Source organism: Miniopterus schreibersii (assembly GCF_964146895.1).
Source record: "Miniopterus schreibersii genome assembly, chromosome: 1".
NCBI classification, from domain to species: Eukaryota; Metazoa; Chordata; class Mammalia; order Chiroptera; family Miniopteridae; genus Miniopterus; species Miniopterus schreibersii.
This window is the reverse complement of record NC_138101.1, coordinates 200,000,736-200,028,013: the sequence shown is the minus strand read 5'-3', so window position 1 is coordinate 200,028,013 and position 27,278 is coordinate 200,000,736. Positions and strand designations below refer to the sequence as shown.

The 27,278-nt window shown below is 45.7% G+C and overlaps 1 protein-coding gene and 1 pseudogene across 2 annotated transcripts in view; one reads left to right on the top strand and one right to left on the bottom strand.

Annotated features, from left to right (window-relative positions):
• RCOR1 (REST corepressor 1) overlaps nucleotides 1–26,560 on the bottom strand; it is an 89,103-nt gene extending 62,543 nt beyond the window's left edge. Inside the window, exons 1-2 of the mRNA XM_081129721.1 lie at nucleotides 26,191–26,560; nucleotides 26,045–26,104 (exon numbers count right to left, since the gene is read on the bottom strand). Of these exons, the coding sequence (XP_080985847.1) occupies nucleotides 26,045–26,104; nucleotides 26,191–26,509 (379 nt within the window). The 5' untranslated portion in view covers nucleotides 26,510–26,560. The remainder of the gene's footprint in view (nucleotides 1–26,044; nucleotides 26,105–26,190) is intronic.
• On the top strand, nucleotides 15,078–15,710 carry LOC308564686 (sperm-associated antigen 7 pseudogene; annotated as a pseudogene). The gene has a single exon. The product of its transcript is annotated as a sperm-associated antigen 7 pseudogene (transcript).
• Nucleotides 26,561–27,278: the final 718 nt, after the last annotated feature.

Here is a 27,278-nt window from a genome sequence, read left to right as displayed (position 1 = left end):
TAGAGACAGAAAGCAGAACGGTGCTTACCAGGAACTGGGGAGGGGAGAATGGGGAGTTCGTGTTTAATGGGTACAGTTTCAGTTTTACATTACAAAAAGAGTTCTGGGGGTAGACTGTTATTGATGGTTGCACAACATTATAAATATAATACCATGGGAATATACACTTAAGAATGGTTAAGATGGGAAATTTTGTGTTACGTGTATTTTAACACCATTAAAAATAAACCCTAGCCATTACTTACAGAAAGGAATAACTCAGAAGGCAAAACACAACCCTCAGAAGGCAGAACCAAACACCTTGGAGAATCATTCCCCAGCAACAGAACTGAGTCCTAATCAATGAACTAGCAACTTGTGCCTAGCTGAATTTCAAAAAAGCTATAGACCAGTGACTGTTGTGCCTGTTTTCCCCTTTTCTGAACATGTATGCCGATAGCAATTACTCTCAGTCTGACCCGCCATTTTTAGCTGGAAGGAGTGTCAGACTACTTGTCTCTTGGATTCACATGTGTTGAGATCTAGAACTATACCTGAGGAGCCTCATCTGGTCACAACTGGGCCTGTTTTAGATAACAAGATCCTAAACTTGTAGCAACTGTCATAATGGGTCGAGAGCGGGAGTATTGAGTGAAGGTATATAATCTGCTAGTAGGAATGCATTACAACCAAAGGGTAAGTTGTGGTTAGTCATGTTTTCCAAAGATGGCCAGAACATCATCCTATACATTCTCCTTAGTCTGACGGATTCAATCTCCACCAAGAAAAGGAATCTAGGCTGCCTCCCCTTAAGCCTGAGCAGACTTTTAAGTGGCAGAAGTGATGCTGTGTGGCTCCCGAGGCTACGCTTGGCCCTCTTGGTATCTGCCCATGCTGAGACCACATGAGTGAGGGTGTTTGGCCAGCCCAAGCTGCTTCAGCATCCCTACTGTTTTTGGCTCCAGCCACCATGTGACCACAACCTAAAGAGAATTACCCCCCCAAAAAGAAAGGGAAAAAATAAAGAGAAATCCAAGACAGTCAGAACTGCCAAGCTGAGCCCTTCCTAAATCCTGACCACCAGAAACTGTGAGAGAGAATGAAATAAATGGTGCTGCTTTAAGGCAATAGCAACGGCAACAGTAATGCAACAATAACTGGAACATGGGGTGACAAATGTCAGAGGCTGTGTAAACCTTTACATCTGGGCCAGTTTACTCCCAAAAAACCTTCCAATCTGTTGCCTAGAGGGTGTAAGTCAGGCTGCAAGAATTCTGGGATGTCCTCAGAGTCTCACCATTGAATATGCAAATTGACACAATCTATCCACCTCATCGTCTCACGCAGGGTCCTATCCATCCTCCCCCCTTCAAATCCAGGGTCCCTTTGGTTCAAACTCTACTGAGACAAAACTTGTTCTCTGACGGAACAGGAAAGGGGCAGTTGCTAGGGCTGTTGAACATAAAGCCAGAATCTGAAGATCTCAGGACTTCCTACAGACTTCTGATCAGCCCTCCAGTTTAGCCCCAACCACACCACACCTAAGCCTTTGGAGACTCCTGGTGCTTCTATTTCCTAGGCCTGTCTGAGATTCTGCGGCAACAATCAGCTTGCTTCTTACTGGCACCACTAGCATCCTCTGGTTTCAGCTTTCTCGGTTCCTCCATGATAATTACTACTTTTACCTTAACCTATTTTTTCAGTTTCCAAAACATCAGTGACAACTTCAGACTGCTCCACTGTTGAGCATATCCCACTACTCAAGACATCAGAACCCAATCTTTGTACCTCCCTTCCCATACTTGCTTACATCCTCTCAAATCTAATCGCTCTTCCATTTCTAATACTTAGTTCAGCCTTCACGACCAAGTTTAAAATGCTATAAAATCTTTAAAATAGCCTTCCTGACTCCATTCTCCCGTACTCCAATCCCTCCTGTAACGTCTCAGAATACCTCTCTGCCCATATCATGCTAACACACACTAAGTGTTCAGCAAATATAACTACCATTATCATTAAATCATCAAACCAAGGCTTTAATAAAAATCATCGCCCTTTTTTTTTAATCTTCGCCCAAGAATATGCTTTTTTTTTTATTGGTTTTAGAGAGAGAGGAAGCAGGAGAAAGAGAGGGGGAAAGCGGGGGAGAGAGAGAGGAAGCGAGAGAGAGAGAAAGAGAGAGAGAGAGAGAGAGAGAGGAAGGGGGGAGAGGGCAAGCAGGGAAGAGAGAGAGGAAGCGGGGGGGGGGAGAGAAAGGGGGGGGTGGAGAGGAAGCAGGAGAGGGAGAGAGGAAGCGGGGTGGAGAGAAACTTTGACATGAGAGAGAAACATCGATCAGTTGCCTCCCGCACAACTCTCCTGCATAGAGGCGCAGAATGAGATCAAACCTGCAACCAGGGTATGTGCCCTGACCAGGAATCTAACCCGTGACCCTCTGGTGCATGGGACAATGCTCCAACCAACTGAGCCACACCAGCCAGGGCTAAAGATTATCTCTTAATCCTCATATCAACCTTGGGAGATAAATATTATAACCACTTAACAGAAAATAATTCAACAATTATCTGTGGAATTGAACTCTCATTTTCCTCTTGCCAAATAATCTCAATAATCCTACCCAGCTCTAAAATCTTATTTTCTACGACTCAAAGGTAAGAAACTGGAGGCACTGCATACAATTTATACTAAACATAGATTTTCAAGTTCACAGATACTGATTAATACTGTTAATTAACTTAACAGAAGTTTACTCCTTCATTTGATTCCTTGTATTTCTATTTATCAAGAAACTGAAAGGGCCGGCCGGTGTGGCTCAGTGGTTGAGCAGCGACCTACGAACCAGGAGGTCGCAGTTCAATTCCAGTCAGGGCACATGCCTGGGTGCAGGGCTCATCCCCAGTAGGGGGCGTGCAGGAGGCAGCCGATCGATGTTCCTCTCTCATCATTGGTGTTTCTATTTCCTTCACTCTTCCTCTCTCTGAAATCAATAAACCATATTGCTTTAAAAAAAAAAAAAAGAAACTGAAAGGACACTGGGCCAAGATACAGTCCAGGCAAGAATGGAAGGAAAGGGGTAAAAACTAAACACACCCCAAGGGAATGGAATCACAATATCAATCCCTACATTAATCACCCTTGTCCCAAATACTGGACCTTATCAAATCACAAGGGAGGTTCTCTCAAATGTTCTCAACATGATATTCAGAAATATAAGGTTCCCTTGATAAATATGCAGATTCAATGCTGCTCAAATATTCAATATAACTTCTCTACCGAGAAAAGTTAGTCACAGTGAAACAAGTTCTAAGCTAATTAGTGAGGATACAGCCATCTTTATAAAACCAGCCTTCATACTACATTGGACACATTACCCAAAACCCAAAGGAACTACATTAGATACAGAGGATAAAAGAGAAATAACACATGGCCCAGGCTTTCTTGGAGCATACAATCTAGTTGGTAAGAAACATTAAACGTAGTGAAAGTTATTTAACTTCTCTATGTCTTGGTTTCCTTATCAGTAAAATGGAGTTAATAATAACTGCTTCCTAAGATTGTCCTGTAATGCACTGGTCACAGTGGCTAGCACAGAGAACTGCATAAATACTATTATTATTAAATAACTACTCAAGCAATTCTTTAAATTATAACCTGAGGAGTTAGCCTCTAGGGAACTGTGTCATTTGGAGGAACAGTAAGAGACCAATTACATTTCACTCTGTATGTTTTTGAAATTTAGTTTATACCAATGACACATTATCTATTAAACATTTTTATTTAAGAAGTTAAAATTTCAATCAAAATAAGAGAGAGGTATCTCAATCTCCTTGAGGCTTCCTTGGTTAAGAAATCATTCAGGCCCGGCGGGCCTGGCTCAGCGGTTGAGCATCGACCTAGGATCCAGGCAATTGGGGTTCGATCCCCGGTCAGGGCACGTGCCCGGGTTGCAGGCTCGATCAATGACTCACTCATCATTGATGTTTCTCTCTCTCTCCCTCTCCTTTCCTCTCTCTGAAATCAATAAAGATATATTTTTTTAAAAAAGAAATCATTCAGAATCATAAAAGACTACCTACAATATCTGGTGTCATTCTGGAATTTGATACATACTCTAGGATGGATCAGGTGTTCACATCTAGTCCATGCACATTTGAATACTGATCTTTTAAGCCCAAGAGGCCAAGCTTACAGCATACAATAAGTTATCTCAACTAATTCTCTTCTATTTTGAACATTCAATTAATTAAAAATATGACCAGTCCTTTCCAATATAAAGGGTTTATACAATTTCACAGTAATAATTCCAGACGACTGTGTTGTTACCTTCCCCCACAAAAGGTAACACACCCAAACACTTTTTAATGAGAAAATTTTATTACATTCCAAGCTAGATCTGCCTAGCAACAAGTTATAAAGTCATGCCATCCTACTTATGTTCCCATGGATACAGTCATGAACAGTACAGTGGCAGCTGTGCAAATCAAGAAAATAATCCCAAGAGAATCACAGTTAAAACTTGGATAGAAAACAACACTATAAAGGTAGTAACCCTTCCATTAAATCCACCTCTCCCTACAAGTCCCAAATACCCTTCCAGGAGAGCCTCCCCCCTTACCCCTGGCTGGGTGGCTCAGCTGGTCAGAGCATCATCCTGATACACCAAGGCTGTGGGTTCCATCCCCAGTCAGGGCACATACAAGAAACAACCAATGAATTCATAAATGAGTGGAAGAAACTGACCTCTCTCTCTAAAAATCAGTAATTTTTTAAAATTTAATTTTAAAAAGAGAGAAAAAGAAAAGAACCTCCCCCCTTAAACCTATCCCCATTCAATGTTTCTAAAAACTATGAAAAAGGCTTCAGTGCCTGGCCTGCGTGGCTCAGTGGTTGAGCGTCAACCTATGAACCAGGAGGTCACAGTTCGATGCCCGGTCAGGGCACATGCCCAGGTTGCAGGCCCAATCCCTGGTCGGGGACTTGCAGGAGACAGCCCATCAACGACTCTCTCTCATCATTGATGTTTCTATCTCTCCCTCTCCCTTCCTCTCTCTGAAATCAATAAAAAAATTTTTCTTAAGCCTTCAGCAACAACCTCTGCATCAGAGTTGATAATGATCTTGGGCTAAATAGCATGCGTGCCATTCCCTAAACTGACACACAGTTCTTTCTGATACAGCGAATTCGTCAAATTGGCTTGAACACACGGTAGAAAACCATTCCATATTTTAAATACGTAATCCAGGTAAAGTTAAATGTTCTTAATAGTTTTCTAAATCAACATTTTTAAACAGTAACATCTGAAGTAAAAGAAGTACATAATCCAAATTGTGGAAAACATGATTATTTTAAATGTGGATATTTATTTCCAGAGTTTAAACACTATAAGAACTATTTAAAACACTAAATTTTGATACACTGCAACCAGGGAAAATAAACGAACACCCTCATTGCAATTTAAGGGCATTCTTCCTTTGTTCAAACAACTTTTTCCTAAGTTGTAAAACTTCTAACAGCACAAAAAGGGGCATAAATTAAAGATTAGTAAATAATCTTTATTTACCCAGAAGTCATAAATAAAATGATAAATCTCTCTACATAAAATTTAAAACTTTTGAAGGCTAAATGTTCCAAACATCATCAAAATAAAAACATTTACAAAATTTGGATCAAAGGGCCAGTTCCTTTAACATACAAAGAGTTGTTATAAATCAATAAATAAAATAAGTGAAGGTCACAAATAGGCAGTACACAGAAAGAAAAAACAAATGGTTCATAAATATATATTAATAGATGCTTAAATTCATTAGTTAAAAGGATTGATAATTACTCAAAATACAGACATTTTCAAATTCCCCATGGAATGAAAAGTAGCCTTTTCAGAAGGCAATTTGATAGTTTTTATCTAAATTTTGATTCGATTGCTCCAATGCTAGGAATCTACTCTACAGAAAAACTAACCCAAGTGGGCAGAGATTATATGCAGAAAGATAATCATGCAGAATTAGTTGTAATACAGAATATCAAAAACAAGAAAATGTCCATCAATAGAGTCAAATTATGGTTAAATAGATATAAACACTGTACACAATCATTATGAAGAAATATAGCTGCCTTTAGCTCATTTTTATATATGTATAATGCATTCTAATAAATACATATAGCTTCAGTTTTTTATTTTTTGTTGTTTTTCCCCAAAAAATGTATATTTATTGATTTTCAGAGAGAGGAAGGGAAAGGGGGAGAGGGAAGAGGGAGGAAAAGAGGGAGGGGGGAGGGAGGAGAGAGAGAGAGAGAGAGAGAGAAACATCAGTGATGAGAGTCATTTATTGGCTGCCTCCTGCACGCCCCCGACTGGGGATCGAGCCCGCAACCCGGGCATGTGCCCTAACTGGGAATCGAACCTCAATCTCCTGGATCCTAGGTCGATGCTGAACTGCTGAGCCACACCAGCCAGGCAAGCTTCAGTATTTTTTACACCGGGAGATTTTAGAAATACATATGGAAGAAAATTTCTAAGCTTGCATAAGAAAAATTGGAGAAGTGGGCCAGGGAAGGAAGAGAGGGCTTGGGAATTAGAAACAGAAGCACATGCAAAAGAAACCAGAGATTTGACTTAAGAAAAAGTTGTAACTAAATATTTAAAAGGCAAGCCATCTTGAGAATACATATTTGCAACAGATGACCAAGTTTTAATACCTCAAACTGCTAAGAAAACCATAAAAACCCTATGCAATGGGAGAAGGTCATAAAGACAATTCATCACATAATACAAAAAATTTCTCACCTTTCTGAAACTGGAAAAATACTCATTAAATAAGGCATTCTTTTGCTTATTAAATTTATCTATTTGTCAAGTGCAAGCAAGAGTACACAGCAAAACAGTTTATAGTTCTATACCGCTGCTATAGCCTGGGACACACCTTATGGAAAGCAATCTGCCAATATGTCTAAAGATCTTCAACATGTTCATACACAAGACCCAGTAATTCCACTTTTGGGAATCTATGGAAATAATCCAAAATATAGGAAAGTGTTATGAACATGGAGATTCATTTCAAATTACTTATGAGAAAAAAAATTTAAATCAACATTGCCAACAATAAGAAGTTGGTATGTCTGTAATCTATTCCATGGACAATTATCCAATTAAAAAGTTTTGAAGATCATGCATATAGAAAATGTACCATAACAATACTAATAGTTAACTTCTTGTCAGGCACTGTTCTCTGAGTACCTTATATGTATTAACTCACTTAATAAAACTGTTGGAAAAATATTAATGGCATAAAGCAGTGGTTCCTGATAATTAGTTTTTCTCTTAAGTCAAAAAGATTGAGAATTTTATGAAAGCTATGGGTCCTGACATTTTCCACAAAATCCACATACAACATTTTGCACACAACTTCAGAGGGTCCGCAAGTCCTAGGGTAAAAAACTCGACATTCAGAATGTTAAGTAGGCGAATGAAAAATATGAAGGCAATGCAGCCAGATGGAAGGGTTCTCCAGGGAGGTTAAGTTTTGTGTTTAGCAGAGGATAAAGGGTACACGGTGCAGCTGGGAAGGACCTTTCCACAAGTTACCATAATGGGGGCAGGGGGCAGCGGCGGGAACCAGGAGAATTTTAAGTCAGCAAGCCTGAGGTCCAATTCAAGCTTTGACAACTACTGACTACGTCCCATGTAACAGTGGGCAAGTCAGTCTCGTTCCCTCGTGAGTAAAATGCGAACGTTCTTCACAGGGCTGCTATGATGAGTACACACAAAAGGGGACCTGGACGTAAGCCTCCCCTATGTGATTATTTAATAATTTTAAAAAGTAACATCGTCTATGCCAAAGTCATATTAAAAGTAAACGAACTTGCTGACATTTTTCCTGAATCTCAACACATATGAGCTTGTTCAACAAATGTAAGGGAAGTGCAGAGTCAATCCTGATTTACCAACCTACCACCTCCCCTTCCCAGAAGCAGATCAACAGCCACACAGGAAGGCAGCCTTCCTTACCACAAAGGCAGAGCTGCTGCACCATTCGAAATGTAATATAAAACACCTGTGCAGGTGTCGTACTACGGAGACATTTATCTGGTATGTTCCACCTGAAATCACTGTTACGGAAACACTCTGCCCCTGGGAGACAGAGCTTAGAGCTTCACCAGGCTGCAGTCACATCAGCAACGTGTGCAGCCAGAGGGAAATCTCACAACTATTCAAATCTGCAGAAGCGTGGTGTGGATAGGTCTGTCTTGTTTTTACTATGGTCAAGATTAATAAAGAGGCTATTATAGTGCACTCAAGCCAAGAATTTTCACTGTCACCTCCCCTCACCAGCTGGGAAGACAGAGAACTGCGCCACGCAGGCACTCCACAGCAGCCACGCCGTCCCCCTGGGGACTTCTGGGAAGACCAGTGGACCTTCGTCCTGCCTGAAGCACAGTCACGTGCGGTGCACAAGCATGTACATGTGAGACGTTCTGGAGGCACCTCACACCAAAATGGAACCTTAAAGGTCACGTCTCAGAAATCTACCTTTCATTCTATAGAAAAGTAGGATGTTTAACTTTAGAGTTTTCTTTTACAGTCAACTTTTCAAAATTTAATATTCTACTGAGAACAAATTCCATTTTGGACTACACACTAACTTTCCTTCAAAATACAGAGTAAAGGGAATCTTACCCCATAAGGTTTTCTGGATCCCACCTGGCCCCAGATCACATCTGAACTGTGGAAGCCCCCATTACAGCTCTGCAGTTGTCTGCTGGGTGCCTGCAACAACTTCCTCTAAGGCTGGAAGAGAACTTGAGAGCTGGAGGAGACCTCAGAGATCATCTGATGAACTGCAGAATGGAGCTCTGTATTAGATTAGGTTCCAAGTCATCATGTAAGGTGAAAACGGCAGAGTCAAAATCAACCTAGAAAAACACCTCAGGAGAACTCCCCACTGGAGACCCACGAACATTCATCTCAGTAAGCGCAAAGCCAGTCTCCTCCTCCAGTCATCGCACACGCAAAGCTGTTGGGTTGTGTACAGAAGTCACATGCACTTTAGCACATGGGAACCAGCCCTGGCCGGCGTGGCTCAATGGTTACAGCATCAGCCCACAGACTGAGGGATCCCAGGTTCGATTCCGGTCAAGGGCATGTACCTCGGCTGCAGGCTCCATCCCCGGCCCCGGTCAGGGCGTGTGCAGGAGGCAACCAATCGATGTGTCTCTCATATCAATGTTTCTCTCCCCCCCCCACCTTCCACTCTCTGAAAAAGCAATGGAAAACATACCCTCTGGTGAGGATTAAAAAAATAAAAATAATAATGAAACATGAGAACCATACTTGACACAGTCATATTTTCACACTAGGAGAATCACAAGGAAAGTTGAACGTAACACCTGTCTCGCTTCCTCCAGGGCACAAATATGAGTCTGATGAACCATGACCATTTGTCCAGGTTAGTCCTGGAGAGTTCCAGTTTACACCTGTGAAGCCGGCAACATTTTTAATAAGCCCTTGTTCACTCCAGACTAGTAGACTAGTCTGGACTAATCTACTCCCCGTGAACTTACTCCCACGCCCTGTGTAGTCACCTCTCGCAACAAATCTGGGCTGGGCTGGGCTGTGACTCATGTTAACCAAGGAAATGTGTCAGAAGTGATAATGCCAGTGCTGGGCCTACACTGTAAAAGGACCAGCAATTCTGCTTCCTCCTGCTTGGCACACTTGCTGTGGGAAGCCCTGAGCCACTGTGTAAGGAACCTATCTGCCCATGGAGACTGCTCCCACTGGAAAAATAGGCCCTGAGACGACATGGAGAAGAAAACAGGTCTGGATGTCCCAGCATCCCAGTGCAGCCTGCAGGTAACACCAGCCCCAGCAGCTCCAGACGACAGCCACATGACATGCCTGCTGAGTAAGCCCAGCAGAGCGGCTATCCAACTGAACAAGAAACATAACAGGTGTTACTTTAAGCCATGAAACCTGAGTGGTTTGTTACACTCTCCTATGTGAGACAAGGCAACTCCTGTAATTCTTCATGGAAGACCCCAGAGGTGGGCAGAGCTGACACCTTGAGCCCAAAAGGGCAAGATCTTCTGTAAGGGCAATCAGCACAACTCTTCTAAACATCTGGGCAAGAAATGTACGTACCTCAGATGCAGGAACCCAGCAAGAGTTCTGACTCTAGGAAGATCTGGGAAGGCCAGAGCTGAGCAAGGCCTGTAGTTTAGTTATTTCTACACTGATTTTAGACAGAATTCCTAACTTTTGGTTGCTCTATATTGAGTATATGCTAGGCAGACGCTTTAAATATTTATCACTATTATGGGGTTAAACAGCCTGCCCAAGATTTCTAAGTTCCTGCACAACACAAAACAAGATGACATTTCTATATCTAGGAGATGGCATATAACGTAAAGATAGTCAAGAATATAGGATCTAGATCAAGTTACCCTCAGTTGGGTTCTGCCACTTACCAACTGAGATCTCAGGTGAGTTGTTTAAGCTCTCTAAATCTCAGTCTCACCGTCTGTACAATGGGGATGATACCACTTGTGTTGTAGGTTTGTTATAAGGATTAAATAAGATCCTTTGTAAAGCTCTTCAGCACGGAGCTGGTTCACACACACAGAGCTAGAAGGAAAGGAGGTGAGAAGGCTGCCAAGGTGCCTTCAGAACTATAAAAGGTGTATCCATAAAAGACACAGAAAAGGCATCTGTAAGCCAATAAAGGTATTCATTGCTGAGAATTGCAGGCTAGAAACCTATTACTTTGTAAACTTCACAGGAAGAGTTTCTGTCCATGTTTTTAAACAACCGGAAAGTTATTATTGAGACAGTCGCCAGGCACCATTCTGAAAGCTAGGGTATAAAAAGGCACCAAGATTAAGCAGCCCTCGCCTCACAGAGCTTACCTTCTAGTTGAGGGGTTGAACCAGCTAAATAAGGAAGTATGCTGGATACTGATACGGGTGAGTGAGAAGAAATAAAGCAAGGAAGTGGAAGGGGAAACACCAGGCAGGCAGCTGAAATTCTTAGATAGAGTGGCCATAAAAATCCTCACTGAGGATGTGACACTTCACTGCAGAGAGAAAGAAAGAAGGCCATGAGCCAGGCATGGGGCAGGGGCAGGCGGGGGAGCAAGAAAAAAAGCACCTCACGCAGGAGGAAAATGAGTGCAGGGCCCTCAAACAGAAGCCTCTCACCACGGTCAGAAAGAGCTGAGGGTCCCTGTGCCTGGAGCGCGCTGAGGTCAGGAATGACAGGGACCACGTCCTGTTGGAACTAAACTGGCACCTTGTTCAAGATGTCATGGGAAGAAAGGGTTTTATGATGGTTAGTTTTATATGTCAACCTGACCGGGGGCAGTGTCCAGATAAGCAAACATTCTGAGTGCTTCTGTGATAACGTTTTTGGATGAGATTAACGTTGGAATTGGTAGACTGAGTAAATTGCCCCCCGTAACGTGGGGGCCCTCACCCAATCAGCTGAAGAGCAAAAAGGCTTGAGCTGGAACGGTGGATCTCCTTGTTCTCAGGCCTTTGGACTGGGCTAGAACTCACACCACCTCTTCTCCTGCATCTCCAGCCTACTGACTGCACATCTCGAAACTTCTCAGCCCCCAGTCACATAAGCCGAAGTTCTCCTTAAATATGTATATATACCCATATGTATGTGTGTGTATTACGTGTATATCCTACTGGTTCTGTTTCTCTGGAGAACTGACTGATCAGGTTTCAAAGAGGTGCCATCTACTAGGTCTCTTGAGGTCAACAGGTCAAATAAGGTAAGGACTGCAAGCTGACCATGGATTTAGCAACATGGAGGTCACTAGTGACGTAAAAAATTCTGGAGGAGCAGCGGGGGCAAAAGCCTGAGGGGATGTGTTCGAGAACAGGAGAAAAGCGATAGAGAACAGACTACAGACAATTACCACAAGAAGTTTTTTAAAACAAGGGAGAAATAACAGTCTGTTTATATGCTGCTGAGAATACAAGAGAAGAAAAACCTGACGAGTCAAACGAAGGATGCATGAGTGACGTCTCTGAGCAGAGAGGCGACGGGGCCTGGTGCACATGCAGAGGCGCTGGCCGGGGCGGCAGCAGGAACAGTTACAGAAGGCAGGGCAGAGGATCGGGCGCAGGCGTGGGAAGGCCGGGCACGTGGCAGCGGAGCCGGTGGAAGTTTCTTCCAGTTGCTTACATTTTTTCCCCAGTAGAAAGGAGAACTGAGGTTGAACGTGAGATGGTAAACGCCGTCCAGGTGAGAAGCTGCAGCAGTAAAACAGTGTAACAGAAGGGGCCTGCCTGGAATTGGTGAGCAGGACTTTAAAGTGAGACTAGTGGGTATGGCTTCTCCAGCCACATCCCGCTGAGCAGAGGCTGCATCCCGCAGGCTCTAACAGACGCAGGTCAGGCGCCGCCCCCAAGTCCCTCAGGCCTGCCTGCTGCCCCACTGCCCGGCTGGAGCAGCCCCACGAGCTCTCGCAGACTCCACATGACCACGAAGCCCCAGCCCACTACGTGTGTCTCCTCGCTTAATACCACCAGCTGTCTCCGCCTCCCCCGGGGCAAGGCCTGGGCTCTGGTGGCCTTCCTTGTGCCCACTGGGGCAGAAGCCACAGCGGCTCCCCAGTGCCCAAATTCAGCTGCTTCTCCAGCGGCTGCCTAGGCCAAGTAACAAACCCAGACGCACAGAATAGTTAAGACCCTGTAGGGCAATTCCGACTATTAAGAGACAGGAGATGGGAAGGAGCTAACAAATTTCTCAGCTGTCCTCCCCACATCTTGCACCCTGGGAGTGTCCTGGGATTCTTATACACTGCTAGTAGGAATGTAAAATTTGGAAAAGTCTGCATCATCCCATGCACCAAAAGGTCACCAGTTCAATTCTGGTCAGGGCACATATCCAGGTTACGGGTTTGGTCCTGGGTCAGGGTACGTGCAGGAGGCAGCCAACGTTTCTGTCTGTGTTCAGTCTGTCTGTCTCTCCCCCCACCCTTCTGCTCTCTCTAAAATCAATAAAAACATATCTAAAACAAAATAAATAAACATGTGGCTTTCTCAGCCTGAAGTATTTTTCCCTCATCTGCCCTTCAGGACCCACCTTAAGGGTCACCTACAGGAAGCAAGCTGTGCCTTTCACACATACTTCCAACCTCCTCGCCACCACCCGCTGCCCCAGGCTTTCAGGGCACAGGCACACCTCATCTCGTGGCATTTATCACACCAGACTAGGCATTTTATACCACGGAAAAGAGTAAAAGGTCCAAAAAAATCGTTAAGTTTAATACATATACAATTTTATTTTCCATAACATACAATGCCACTGAAAAGCAAATTTACTAAACTTAAGCCAAAAAAATATTTATTTTTTTAATCCTCACCTGAGAATATTTTTTCCATTGCTTTTCAGAGAGTAGAAAGGAGAGAGAAACATCGATGTGAGAGAGACACCGATTGATTGCCTCCTGCATGTGACCCGACCAGGGTTGAACCTGTAACCACGAGGTACGTGCCCTTGGCCGGAAACAAACCCTGGGACCCTCAAGCCACGGGCCAATGCTCTAACCACTGAACCAAATCGGATAGGGCAAAAAAATTTTTGTTAAGCAAATATGGCTGAACTCTTACAATTATTAAATCTGGTTGCTAGACAAACAGAATTTATTAATAGTCTATTTTTACTGTATGTTCAAATTTTCCATAAACAAAAAGCAAATTTACTAATGTTTAGGAAAACTATATGTATAATATCCTATAACAGAAAAATTAGTGTTCTTAGATCACCAGAAGTATAAGCAGTCCACCAGTTCCTCACACGAGTTCCTAAAACACGTACAAAACTGGAATGTGTGAAAGCAAGGCAACAGCTCCGCGGGGGGGCTCAGTTGGTTGGAGCCTCACTCTGTGCACAGAAAGGTCACGGGTTTCATTCCCGGTCATGGCATATGGTTGCAGGTTCGATCTCTGGTTGGGGTACATAGGGGAGACAACCAATCAGTGCTTCTCTCTCACATCTGTTTTTCTCTCTCTCCCACTACCCTTCCTCTTCTCTAAAACTGGTAAACACATCCTCAGGTGAGGATTGAAAAAAGAAAGAAAAAAGGCATTAGACATGTCTTAAGGGGAATTATGTTCCTGAAAAGCTAAAAACTGAAAAACACTTAACTGGATCTTATCTGACTTTTCCAGAATATAGTTCCAATTTCATACATGTTCTTAAATTGTTTTCTTCTTTCACAATTAAACAATCAACCAACTAATGTGTCCAATAGGGTTAAAGCTGCATGCTTTTACAATGTCTAATTAATTACCATTCGCTTTGTCTCAGCTGCATCAGTTTGTAGAATCTGCACTTCAAGCCACTGGCATCAACACTTTCACTCTGCCACTGCTAGTTGCTCTTAATAAGGCAGAAAGTGTCGTTTTAAAACTTTTTAATCAACAGAACTTTTACTTTAAAAATCCCCAGGAACTTAATATGCAAAGCTGAACAAAAGCTCGGCTCTTCTAGCTTATACCCTGCTTGAGCAGGCAAGGGCCTGCCGCCCCACCCCTAACCTCCCAGCTCCACCGACAGTGGTGTGCAAAAAGGGCAACACCACACAACGGACCTGTTGCTAAGAAAGCCAAACACCACGCAAGGCTCAAAACCGTCGTTCACCAGCTGATATATAAAACCCTAATTCAGTTTAGAGTAACAATATATGGCATATGGAAAGTGCCGGATGTTCAAAAATCAAAAAGGAACCTAGCTGAAAATGATTAGAAAATAACAGAAATCTCGGTAAGAAATGCTTCCAGAGGAGCACACGCTCACACACGCAAATACTCCCTTCACTGCGTCCCAGCCAGATGGAGGCCCAAGGCAGCGCAAGAATGACACATTTCTAAATTACACTTTCTTCAGAAGTACATTAATTAGAAGTAATGATTTTTAAATAATTTACTTCTTAAAGAATAGTTAATTCAAAACAAAACTATCCTGCTTTGGAGAGTTCTGGGCTGGAACTACCAGATTTCAATGAGCAGGGAAGGTCAGACTGTGCTTCGCCACACATACTGAGCTGACCCCTGGCTTATGAGACACAAGCCCCCTCACTCCCTCGATGGCAGACCTGCTGGGCTCCATCTGAGCTCCACGGAAAGCCACCCAGCCTCGGTGACCGGGAGACTCGGCGCAGGGCCCGAGAGCAGGCCGCCCGCCTGAAGAAGCTACAGGGGCAAGAGAAAAACAGAAAGTGGAGTTTCGTAAAAGGATGGAGAAAGAGGTGTCAGATTTCATCCGAGACAGTGGGCAGACCAAGGGAGAGTCTCAGCCCGTGAACCCAAGACGGGCACACTACACGGTGTGGGAGGCCTTCGCCTTCAGGGAAGACGACGAATGGCGCTATGTCATGATCTTCAAAAAGGAGTTGGCACCCTCAGATGAAGAGCTGGACTGCTACCACAGTGGCGAGGAGTGGGACCCGCAGGAGACTGAGGAGAAACGGAAGCTGAGGGAGCGGGCTCAGCGGGGGCCTGTGTTAGTGAGCCCCACCAGTGACAAGGACAAGTACAGCCACCTCATCGGCAAGGGGGCCGCCAAGGGTGCGGCCCATACGCTATAGGCCAACAAGACCTACGGCTGTGTGCCCGTGGGCAACGAGAGGGCCACACGCTCCACTGCGGAGGCCACGAATGAGGTGCAAGCCAAGAAGCATGCGCGGCAGGGCGGGGAAGAGCTGCCACCCACCCCCTAAGCACCCCAGCTCCCTGGGCGGGCAGGAGGCAGGGAGAGACACGGCTGCTGCTATGAGAACCCATTCTGGAGCCCCACCTCTGACCACCTCTAACAGCCATCACTCGGGCTGGAGGAAGCAGGTGTTTGATTTGTCACTGTCAGAGTCTGGATGTGTGTGTGTGAATGGACAGGTGGGTATTTACTCTGTATTATTCTCTGTTCTCCTTGGAACTTTCCTCTCCTTGGGGCTGGGGTTACTCTACCTTTAATAAACACTGTCTGACCCCCCTCCTCCAAAAGAAACAAAAACATAAAATTTGCTCCCTGGCAGGTGTTGCTCAGTGGTTAGAGTGTCAGCCCACACACCAAAGGTAATGGGTTCGATTTCCAGTCAACGGCACATATGTAGGTTGCAGGTTCAATCCCTGGTAGGGACGCATGCAGGAGGCAACCCATCAATGTTTCTCTCCCTCCTCTCTCTCTACAATCAATAAAAACATATCCTCGGGTGAAGATTAAAAAAATTAAAATGTAAAATTTGGTATTCTAGTTTCAAAAAGCATTATTATTCTATTTACAGAATGCTCCCATGAACATAAAACCCAAATTTAGAAGTTTAAAAGCCATAACAACTTTTAAGAAAAACCCAAATAGAGGTAAAACAAAACATATAAATGCATATTAATGCTTTCTAACAAAAAGGAAATAGAACCAATTTCTCTATATTCCTTTCTTTAAAAACCTAGATTTCTGCTTCCATCCAAGGTGGAGTGACATGAACCAGATTTACCCTACAGTGTCTAAAACAACTAAAAACTGGACAAATATAAAAAGCAACAGTTTTGAAAACACTGGACACCAGTGATCCCTGAGAAATGGGAAACAAATGAAGTAAATCTTGTAAGTGCCCCAAGGAGTCAGGCAGCCACAGGCCCCCCCACCCCCACCCCCCCAGGAGGTAGCTGAGCACAGGGACGCCAGGGCACCCAGAGTTCACAGGGCAGAATGTCAGAAAAGAAAGAGCTGCGCAGAGTGAGAACTCCAGAGGTCTGGGGCCCCCGAGTATTCAGCATAGCACTGGTCAGTACATGCCTGTGAAGGAGATGCTGGTTTTCTGAGTAAAGAAACACCACAAAGAATAAAGGGAGCCACCCACAGGCTCACGCAGCACCGACAGTGCCTGTTGCCAGCAGCCGAGAGGAAAACCTCAGAACTCGTGCTACTGAGTGCAGTACTCAGAAGGGTTCTGGCTCACCAGCAGGAAATAGTCTTAGACTAAATGCCACTCTGATCCCACCTAACAAAGCTTAAAGCCAAGATCTGAAATAAACTATTTCTAAAGAATTTAACCATCTAGAACAAAGCTCAAGAATATTTACAGGAACACAAAAATATCCAGCATCCATCCAAGTAAAATTCATGTCTGGCATCCAAAAAAAAATTATCAGACAAGCCAAGAAGTAGGAAAAGACAACCCACAATGAGAAAAATCAATCAACTGAAACCAACCCAGAAATGACACAAAGGACAGAGTAGTGGACGATGGCATTAGAACAATTTTAACTGCCTTTCAATGTGTTCAAGAAGTTAAAGGCTGAGTATGCTAAGCAGAGAAATGAAATATTTTAAAAGACAAATCAAACTTGGAAAACCTACAGTGTCTGAGATAAAAAGTATATGGGATGGAAATAAGGGCAGATTAGACACTGCAGAAGAAAAGATTAGTGCCCTGGCCAGTGTGGCTCAGTTGGCTGGGTGTCATCCCATGCACCGAAAGGTTCCTGGTTCGACTCCGGGTCAGGGCTAATGCCCGGGGTGTGGACTTGAGCCCCAGTGGGGTGGGTGTGGGAGATAGCACATCAATGTTTCGGTCTCGCATCCATGTCTCTCTCTCCCCTTTTCCCATCTCTCTCTAAAAGTCAATAAAAAATTATTTTTAAAAAAATAAAAGATAAGTAAACTTAAAGCTATAGCAATAGAAAGTATTCAAAAAGAAACAAAAAAAGACTGAACAGAGCATCAGTAAGTAATGAGACTTCAAAGAGCCTAATACAGGGCGGGACAAAACTAGGTTTACAGTTGTTCATATGGAAAATAATATAATAATTAACAAACGGCCCAGGCCAGTGCGCCTCAGTCGGTTGGAGCACTGTCCTGCACACCAAACAATTAGGATTTTCAAAGTAATTTTTTAAACATTTATAGCTTATGCCCTGGCCAGTGTGGCTTGGATGGTCAGAGTGTCGTCCCGCACACCAGGAGGTAGCGGGTTCGATCCCTGGTCGGGACACGTGCAGGAGGCAGCTAACCGATGTTTCTCTGTAGCATCCGTGTTTCTCTGTTTCCGTGTGTGTGTGTCTCTCTAAAATCAATTTTTTTAAAAAATTTATAGCTTACATATTAAGTAGCATTAATTCTTAAATAATCATCATAAAATCATAAACAATGAAAAAAGTTCCTGTTTTTTAAAACTTAGCCAAAAGGACTATTTCATCTAAATCCCCTTCCTTGAAATAAACCAACCGACAGACCCCCTGCGTCGTCAATCCCCTCCACCACAGGCGGGGCTGAGGTGGCTCGGAGACCACCTCCCAGCACCATGTGCTGTCATCAGCAACGTGGGAGGGGTTGGGGGATGGGGATGGGAAGTAACTACTAGTGATTATGACATTTTCTTTTGGGGTGATAAAAAGCACATTTTGGAACTGGACAGGTGGTATCTGCGCAACACTGCGATATCCTAAACGCCACTGAATTGTTCACTCAAAAATGGTAAATTTTGATATATGAATTTTATCTTCTTTTTTTTAAATATATCTTTACTGATTTCAGAGAGAGGAAGGGAGAGGGGGAGAGAGAGAAACATCAATGATGAGAGTCATTGATCGGCTGCCTCCTGCACGCCCCCGACTGGGGATCAAGCCTGAAACCCAGGCATGTGCTCTGATCAGGAATCGAACCCCGATCGCCCAGATGCTAAGTCAATGCTCAACCACTAAGCCACATCCGGCCAAGCTGAATTTCATCTTAATTTTAAAAATTTTTAAGAATGTACCTAAGCAAGATGTGCACCTCTAATTCATACAAATTCATTATAAGGCAGGCATAGAAAACAAGGAAAAATCAGCTTTTAACTTGCAGTTTTCCTTGGGTTTCCAATTCTTAAATAACTGAACTTGGTACTTAATTATCAAGTGTCCTTTACAAAATGCCTATTCAAGGACAGTCAAACCAAACATATGTTCCTATTAAACTCAGCACCATGTTCAGCTCTGACAAGTTAGCAGAAAATAAACCTGAACAGGGAGCTCCAACAACTAGGGACCACCCCCTAGGAAAGCGGACACCACGAACTCCATAAGACTTTACAGCACTGCGTAGTGGGAATGTACTTATTGGGAAAGCATCAAAGCATAAAAAATATTTGTGCAAATTATCTATATGTACAATTAATCCATTTAGAAAAAGAACTGACAAACGCAATACACATTGTTTATCACACATAAGTAGGTCCTAAAGTACCAGAGAGGGCTTGGGAATCCTGATGGCCTTGAGAGTGCGCCGCTCAGGCTTCCCTTCAGAGGGAGAGTGCTGGCAGGCTAGCGACCCAGCAGGTGGGCACCTTTGGGACCCATGCAGCATGCACCAGGGCCAGGCCAACGACAACACAGAAGGACCATTCCTGCCCAGCGGGCTTCTCCACTCTGGCAGATCTTCTCCAGCTGCACTGCAGCCTGGGGCTCCCGGATCCATCCCTCTTCCTCAGGTATCATATCTGCACCCCCGCCGAAGGCTTTGGCCGCCTCACCCTCCCTCCCCTCTTTGCCCTCCACAGGCATGTACACCTGTGAGTCTCCTGGACATATAATTCTACCTCGGCACCTGCTTCCAGAGGATGCAGACAAACTACCACAGGCATAGCAGAAACCACCCTTGAAGCAGTGAGGCCAGGGTGAGGATTACCCTCAGCTGCACCTGCAGCAAATGTGGCCCAAAATAAGTGTTTAATCACAGTGGTGGGTACGTAACTATATGTTATTTTCTGTTCTATTTGAACATTTTTTTTAAACATATCTATCTTCACAACTCTGTCCTACTTTATGGTAATATGCAAAGACATTCAAATATACACAACAACTACCTAAGTCACTTCACTTTTTGAAAGTTTAACTCTTAGCTGGTTCTAAAATTATGAACCTATATTACTGTTCCCAATTACTACACCCAGTAACAAGGCTCTGGAACATCTAGCTTTTAATATTTAGGTAATGACAGACAGACAATCAAGTCACCTTCCCTCTAGGGTCCCAATTTCCTTGTCTAGGACAAAGGAAGGTTGGGTTATATGGACATTCTAATTTTCTCTATCATTACTTTCAAGGAGGGAAAATCCAGAAATTTCAAAGAACTGGGTCTGGTGTGCAATTTTTACTAAGATCCACACCTTTAGAGAATTTGACTAATTTGAAAAAGTAGGAGTTTTAGGGCTTTAATAACACTTTAGTGTTATTTTATGTTATTTTAAAATATTTCAAACATTTTAGCAAAACACTTTTGCCACCTTACACCAACTTTAAAATATTACATTTTTAAAAAGTCAACAGAAACCATAAAATTCAACCAGAGGTTGAGCTTCTGGAACATAAAACAAAAAAACTGTTACATTGTAATTATACCCTCCCTATCCTTTCTAGGGTCACAATATTTTCCACAATTGCTATTTAATACTGTAAAAATATTAACTCATTCCAAGTCATGAACTCAGCATGCAGTCCCCAACTCCTACCTTTTTCAGACTTTTACTATGCTGCTGCAGAGTCACTCTAACCAGAAAGAGATTTCAAGTTCTGTTTCTTGGTGTGTGGTTTTTTTAATTGATTTTAGAGAGACAGACAGACATGGATTTCTGTTTTGAATATAAATACTAATTTATTATATACTCCATAGCAAAAATCACTGTTTTCCATTAGAACAAGGGAACAAAATAGAAGCCTTATTTCTTACTTTTAAATTATGCATGGAACCTCTGAAGAAAGGCTCGGAGGAAAGTGAGAGCTAAACTGTAAGTCAATTACAACAATCTCTGGAGCAGAGAGGAAAATATAAAAAGTCTGGCACACTGGCGAGGAATACTGTAACTCTAACAGGATCTTGATGTTTCATCTCCAAAGACATTTTTAAACTAAATTGCCCCACAAAACTTTATAATGCCAAGGAAAATGAGTAAGAGTTAGCCTAAGTTTCTTCAGTAAAAATGACCTTTAACAGTGCTTTTGAAGCAACTCTGCTCTGGTCAGCCTCAACCAGCTCACCTTTTAATCACAGTCATCACCCATGGGAGAGAAGATTGTCATAGAACCTGCCTCAAAAGCATTAACTCTCAAAGACAAGTTTAAAGCAAAAAACTCCCTACCTCAGAACCTACTTCATGTGTACTTCCCCTGGCCCAGGGATGGATTCTTTAGTACATCTAGAAACTTGATCTGAAATTTTAAAAAAAAGAAACAAACAAGGCCCTGGCCTGGTAGCTCAGTTGGTTAGAGCGTCGTTCCAATATGCCAAGGTTGCAGTTCAACCCCCAGTCGAGGTACATGCAAGAATCAACCAATGGCCCTAGCAGGTTTGTTCAGTGGTTAGAGTGTCAGTCTGCAAAGTGAAGGGTTCCCGGTTCAATTTCGGCCAAGGGCAGATACCTCGGTTGCAGGTTCGATCCCATGCACAGGAGGCAACCAATCAAATTCTCTCTCACATCAATGTTTCTCTCTCCCGCCCTCCCTCCCTTCCACTCTCTCTAAAATTTAATGGAAAAAATATCCTCAGGTGAAGATTAACCAAAAAATCAATGTTTCTCTTTCTCTCCCTCTCTCTCAAATTAATGAATAAAAATTTTAAAAAAGAAAGAAACTTGATCTGAACAAGTTTACCTATTCTCTCTGGACCTCAGTGTTCTTTTCTGTTATATAAATGTTTTTGTACAAGTTCTCTCTCTTCCAGGAAAGAGTACTTACCAAAATGCAGCAGGTACTTGTAATTTAAAAGCAATCATCTTCAAATACCTCAATGTATGATTTGCATTCAAATCGATGGCTACATTATAATCCAATCAGTAAATCGGGCAATGCAGGGACCACTACTTGGCGGCTCAAGTTACATGAATAATAAGAATAGCAGAAAATGTTTACTTAGCACTCACTATGTGCGAGGCACTATGCTAGGCATTTTATATGTATTAGCTCGGTCAATTCCTTTTCTTGAGGAAGTTCCGATATCTGTTTTACATGAAAGCAAAAATGGAGTACCTTGCTCAGGCGGGTGTGGCTCCACAGTCAGAGCATCTGCCCTCCCACCAAAGGGTCACAGGTTACCTGGGTTGCAGGTTGGATCCCCTGGCCGGGGCTGATGTGCATGCGGGAGGCAGCCAATCCATGCATCTCTCTCACATCCATGTTTCTCTTTCTCTCTCTCTCCCCCGCCACCTCCCTCTCCTTCTCTCTCTCCTTTCCCCTCTCTCCCTCCCTTACACTCTCTAAAAATCAATGGAAAAAATATCCTTGAGTGAGAATTAACAACAACAAAAATGAAGTAACTTGCCCAGAGTCAACACACAAGTGACTGCCAGGATCTGAACTCAGGTTTTACAATTCTCACAGCCCAAGCTCTCACAGTCTATACTCTACATTGCTTCTGAAATACACATGAATTTAAAAGATGACTATAAATGACATAATCATAGACCATTAGTGATGAAAAGAACCTGATTCATGACTGAGGAAACTGAGGCTCCTGGAGGTAAAATGACCAGCTCTACCTTCTATCACCTTCTTAATCACAGAGGCAGGGCATTCAATCTCCTGATGTCTCCAGGTGTCTCCCTACCACAGTACTTAATGAAGTTGATCACTCACAGGATTTATCATTACCCTGACCTCTCATTTGGGTGAACACTGCCTCAAAGTATGTTTGAATCACAAACCATTCACCATTAACTTATGAATTTTAGGATATCTATAAAACTGACTTTTACAATGAAACTAAAGCACAGAAAATGTGTTCAAAGTGGCACACAGAACCACCAGTAAAATGAAAAGGTCAAGATGCCCTGGTCAGCAAAGTTATTCCACTTAAAGTGTAACACATTTTTTACTACCAGTCAACTACCAGTCAACTCTGACCTGATATTTGAGCTAATAACAACCACAATTTTCAAATCTGATTAAATCTACTGGATTCAATGTTCCAAATGTGGGTTGCATGTTTAAAGGCCCAAAATATTATCACAAAAATATTTACCATTAACATTTCCTCTTCTGTAAGAATCTTAATTTTACTATTAGTGACCTGTGATACTGAAAACCAGCTCAGGACAGAAGTTGACAATAGCACATGATTCAGAAAACAAAGAACTGAAGTCAACCTTAAGATCCTGTCCCTGTGCTCCTCTGGCTATAAGAAAACAGAAAGAGAACCAAACACATGATCAAAGAAATATACGGAATACGCAGCTTCTTCCTTTGCATGCTTATCGGGAACATTCACATCTTCGTACAGAAAGCACTGCTCATTTCAAAACAAATCACGCTTTGCAAGTGTAGAAACTAACCAACCACAAGTAGGACAGAATAAGCATCCCTCGCTTACTCAATTCTGTGATTGCCAAACTCTAACTGAAACCAATGACAACTCAGCACATGTACAGCACCGGGAATGGAGAGGGGACCCGGACACCACTTGAGAACAAAGCCCAAGTTAAAGGTATAGGACTGCATTCTGGTCTTTGTTCTTAAATCTAGTTGATAAAACTTTTTCTGTTGTTGTAAACATAGGTGGTATTTTAATTACCAAGCTATGCCACAGTCCACGCACTCAGTCTAGGTCTTAGTTAGATGGAAAGAGTGGAACCAGCAGGTCGGGACACAGTGCTGAACCCACTTCACTCGCTCCTTGCGAGGGGCCACAGAAACGACTCTGCCTCGGACTATTTAGGAAATATCAGGGGTTCCTAGCTTCAACCATTTGCTTTTAAATCTCAACAGGGTCAAGTTACAATACTGTGGATAAATAAAATCTGACTTTTAAAAAAATTAAAATGAACTTCTTCCACTCACGCATCTTTGCCACGGGGGCAGGGCTTTTGGATAAGTGTCACATTCACCTACCTGTTCAGACTCTGGTGTAGGGGGAGAGAGAGAGATGCATTCAAAACTCAGGCAGGGAGAAAAAGGAAAAACATTCAGGCAGAGAGAAAGGGAAAGTGGTAACAACCACAATCTCAGTCCGTACTGTTCCTCACTTGTACTGGAGGAAAGAACCTGTCTTAAGTCTAAAGACTTAAAAAACTTTTTTGCCATATGGTGACCACTTCTATTCCAAGACGGAAGTCGTCTCTTCCCTCAGACTTTAAGTTACATGAGAGCACATCTTTAAAAAAAAGCACTAGGAAACAGTAAAGTCCCACAATTTTCAGCAATACCTAGGAATGTGTCCCACTGCTCAGACTGGCAAAACAGGGTTTGAAATTATTTCATACCAGTCAGATGCCTTTCTAGATGAAAACAAACACATAATAGGGAATTTGGAAGTGTTACCACCAAGACCCAATCAATTGGCTGCAGGACGATGCGGCAGAACGTTTACAGTGTTTTACTCTTTGAATGGCAGGTCTCTGGCAAATTTATGTAGCTGATCCATCAAAAATGCAAGGACAGCTCAAAATACGATCCCATTACATTTGCTGTGTCAAAGAAGAGAACAGCTCTCAAGCTAGGCTCACGACTGACAGCGCAGAGCCAGACATCACTATGTAGAAGAATTCAGACATCTAATTCCTGCGGCTGCCATCAAACACGCCCTCTTCCTCAGCCACATCCAACATATTGAAATGAAGCCTTCAAAACTAGCATAACCAAAATGTACCAAAAAATTCACCGGCTCACTAAAACTAAAAGATTTGCACAAGTTGATTTTTTTTTTTTTTTAAATATGGGGGGCGGGGGTGGGGGGGTGGATAACTTGGTGACAAGCTTCGCTTTATGTTCTGGGGATTAAAACAAAGATGGACTTGACCTACAAAATGAAGATAGGGTCAACTGTAACCAAAAAAACACCCGGTATGCTTCCCCTGGCGGCCGCCGGGGGAACGGGGACGGCAAGCCCGAGAGCGCGCCCGGGCTCCGGGTCCGCCGGGTCGCTCCCGTAAATGAGAAGCGGGGGAAGGGGGGCGACCCCAAAAGACCAACAGGACTTTAAAAGGAACACAAACCTGGGTGCTAAGACCACGAAAACGCAAGGAGATTTAAACCCACGGCCCAAAACTTAGAAGGCACGTACGGGAAAGGTCATTTACTTCCAGGGCGCCCAAGGGCTCGCTCAGGGATCCCCCGCGCGTCTCCACCTCGGGGGACGCCCCGAGTCCAGCACCTCGCCGCGGCCCAGGGCCCCATCCTTGCCGCGGTCGGCGGCCGCGTTTCCAAGGACCGGCGCCGCCGCGCTCCTCTTCCAGAAGAAACCAGCGGGAGCACCGCGGCGCCGAGCCCCGAGCCCCGAGCCCCGAGCCCCGAGCCCCGAGCCCCGAGCCCGGCCGCGGGTCTGCGGGCCCCGCGCTGGCCGCTCCCCTCTGGCTTCCACTTCTGCGGGTCTGAAGGGTTTTAACAGCGGCACTGCGTCCCCTGAAACACTTTCTCCGCCAACAGCCTGATCTGAAGACAGCCCCGCGCGGAGACCGGCGGGGCTCTCGTGCGTTAACACCCGACGGATTCCTTTGTCTGATCGCATTTTTTTCCGGTACCACTTTAAATTGGCTGCCGCGCAGAACAAGCAGCACGAGGGACGCGAACGCCCAGGGCCGGGGTGCAGGGGCTTCTCGGTGGGGGGGGGTGGGGGGTGGATGGAGATCACCGCTTAGGCTGAAGCCTGGGCAGGTCCTGTTCTTCCAGGACCCCTGCCTTTCCAAAAAAAAAAAAGGGGGGGGGGGCGCAGAGGGTACCCACACACGCACAGCCAGGTCCCAGGACTGCGGCAGGGGCCTCTGGGAGAGGACGGGGGGCGCCCGGGGCAGCGGAGGCCGGGGCAGCTCCGGGTCCGAGGCCGCCCCGGGTGCGCGGCCCGCGGGATGCTCCCTGCCCGGGGCGCGGGCGCAGCTCGTCCCGACGGGCACCGCGGGGGGGAGGGCAGGCCGGGGGTGTCCGGCCCGGCGGCCTCGGGCCCAGGGCGCGGGCCCCACGCCGCCCCCTCCCCGCCGCGCCTGCTGTTCTCCCCGCGGACGGCAGGGCGCACACACAAAAAGAAAGTTGTCGGCCGGCTCTCCGCCCCCTCGGGCTCCCGGCCGGCCGGCCGGCCGGCCCGGGCGCTACTCACCGGGGTCGAAGTCGGGCACCGCCGCCTGGTACTGGGGTCCCACCCGCATGCCGCCGCCACCTGCGGGGACGGGGAAGCAGAGCAGAGCGGTCAGCGGCCAGCGGGCCGGGCGGCCGGGCGTGCGGCGCGGGGCGGCTGCCACCTACCGTGCTCCTCGTCGCTGGACGAGCCCGAGCTGCCTTCCTCCCAGGAGTTGCTGCTGCTGTTGCCATTGGGCGCCGCCGCCGCCGCCAAACTTTTATTCTGCCCGTTGCTGGGGGCGGCGGCGGCCGAGGCGGCCGAGGAGGAGGCGGAGGCGGAGGCGGCGGCGGCGGAGGCGGCGGCCGAGGCGGCGGCGGCGGCCGAGGCGGAGGCGGCGGCGGCCGAGGCGGCCGAGGCGGCGGCCGAGGCGGCGGCGCTGGCCGCGTTGTTCCTCCCTCTCCGCTTCCCTGACACCTCGGGGCCCTTCTCCACCATGGTCGGCATCGGCGGGGGGCCGGGGCCGGGGCCGGGCGAGAGGGACGGGGACCCCCGGCTCCTGAGGAGGGGACGCCGGGGCGGGGCGGGGGGGCGCGCGGGCGGGCGGGCGCGGAGGGCCCGAGCTGGGGCTGCGGGCGGTCCTGGCGGGTGGAGCGCGGGGCCGCTTCAAGCCCCCAGCGCCGAGCCGAGCGCAACTTTCGCTCTCATCGCCGCCCGCACTTCACTGGCTCTAACTACTCGGGGAGCAGCGGGCGGGCGGGCGGGCGCGCGGGGGCGGGGCCTGGGCCCGCGGGGGGAAGCCGCGCGCAGCCCAACCCGGCGCGGCTCCGCCCCGCGCGCTCCCATTGGCTCTTGTGGGATTTGGACGGAGAGCGGCGGCCCGGTTGGCTCGGCGCTCCCGTCTATCCCAGGGGCGGGGCGGGACGGAGGGGCGGGGGCTCGGGCTTCCGTTGGTCAGGTTCGGTTGACGCGTATCGCCCGCTGTACGTGGTTTGAGGTTTGCAATCGCTCTACGCCCCATGATCCATCTCTCCCGGCGCTAGCGAGGAGTTAGCTGCCCTCCCCGCCCCCTCCCTCGGCCGGGGCTCCCCCCCCCCGCCTGCGCGCACCCCTGGGGGCCTCGGCCCCTGCAGCCCGCGAAGGGCCCACTGAGGGTCCCGTCGGCTCCAAAAAGTCAAACGTGGGCGGCACGGGAACAGAAATTGAGTGGAAGGTCGGGACTACTTTCCCCCTCGCGGAGGATTACACTTCGCAGTTTGAATGGGTCTATACAAAG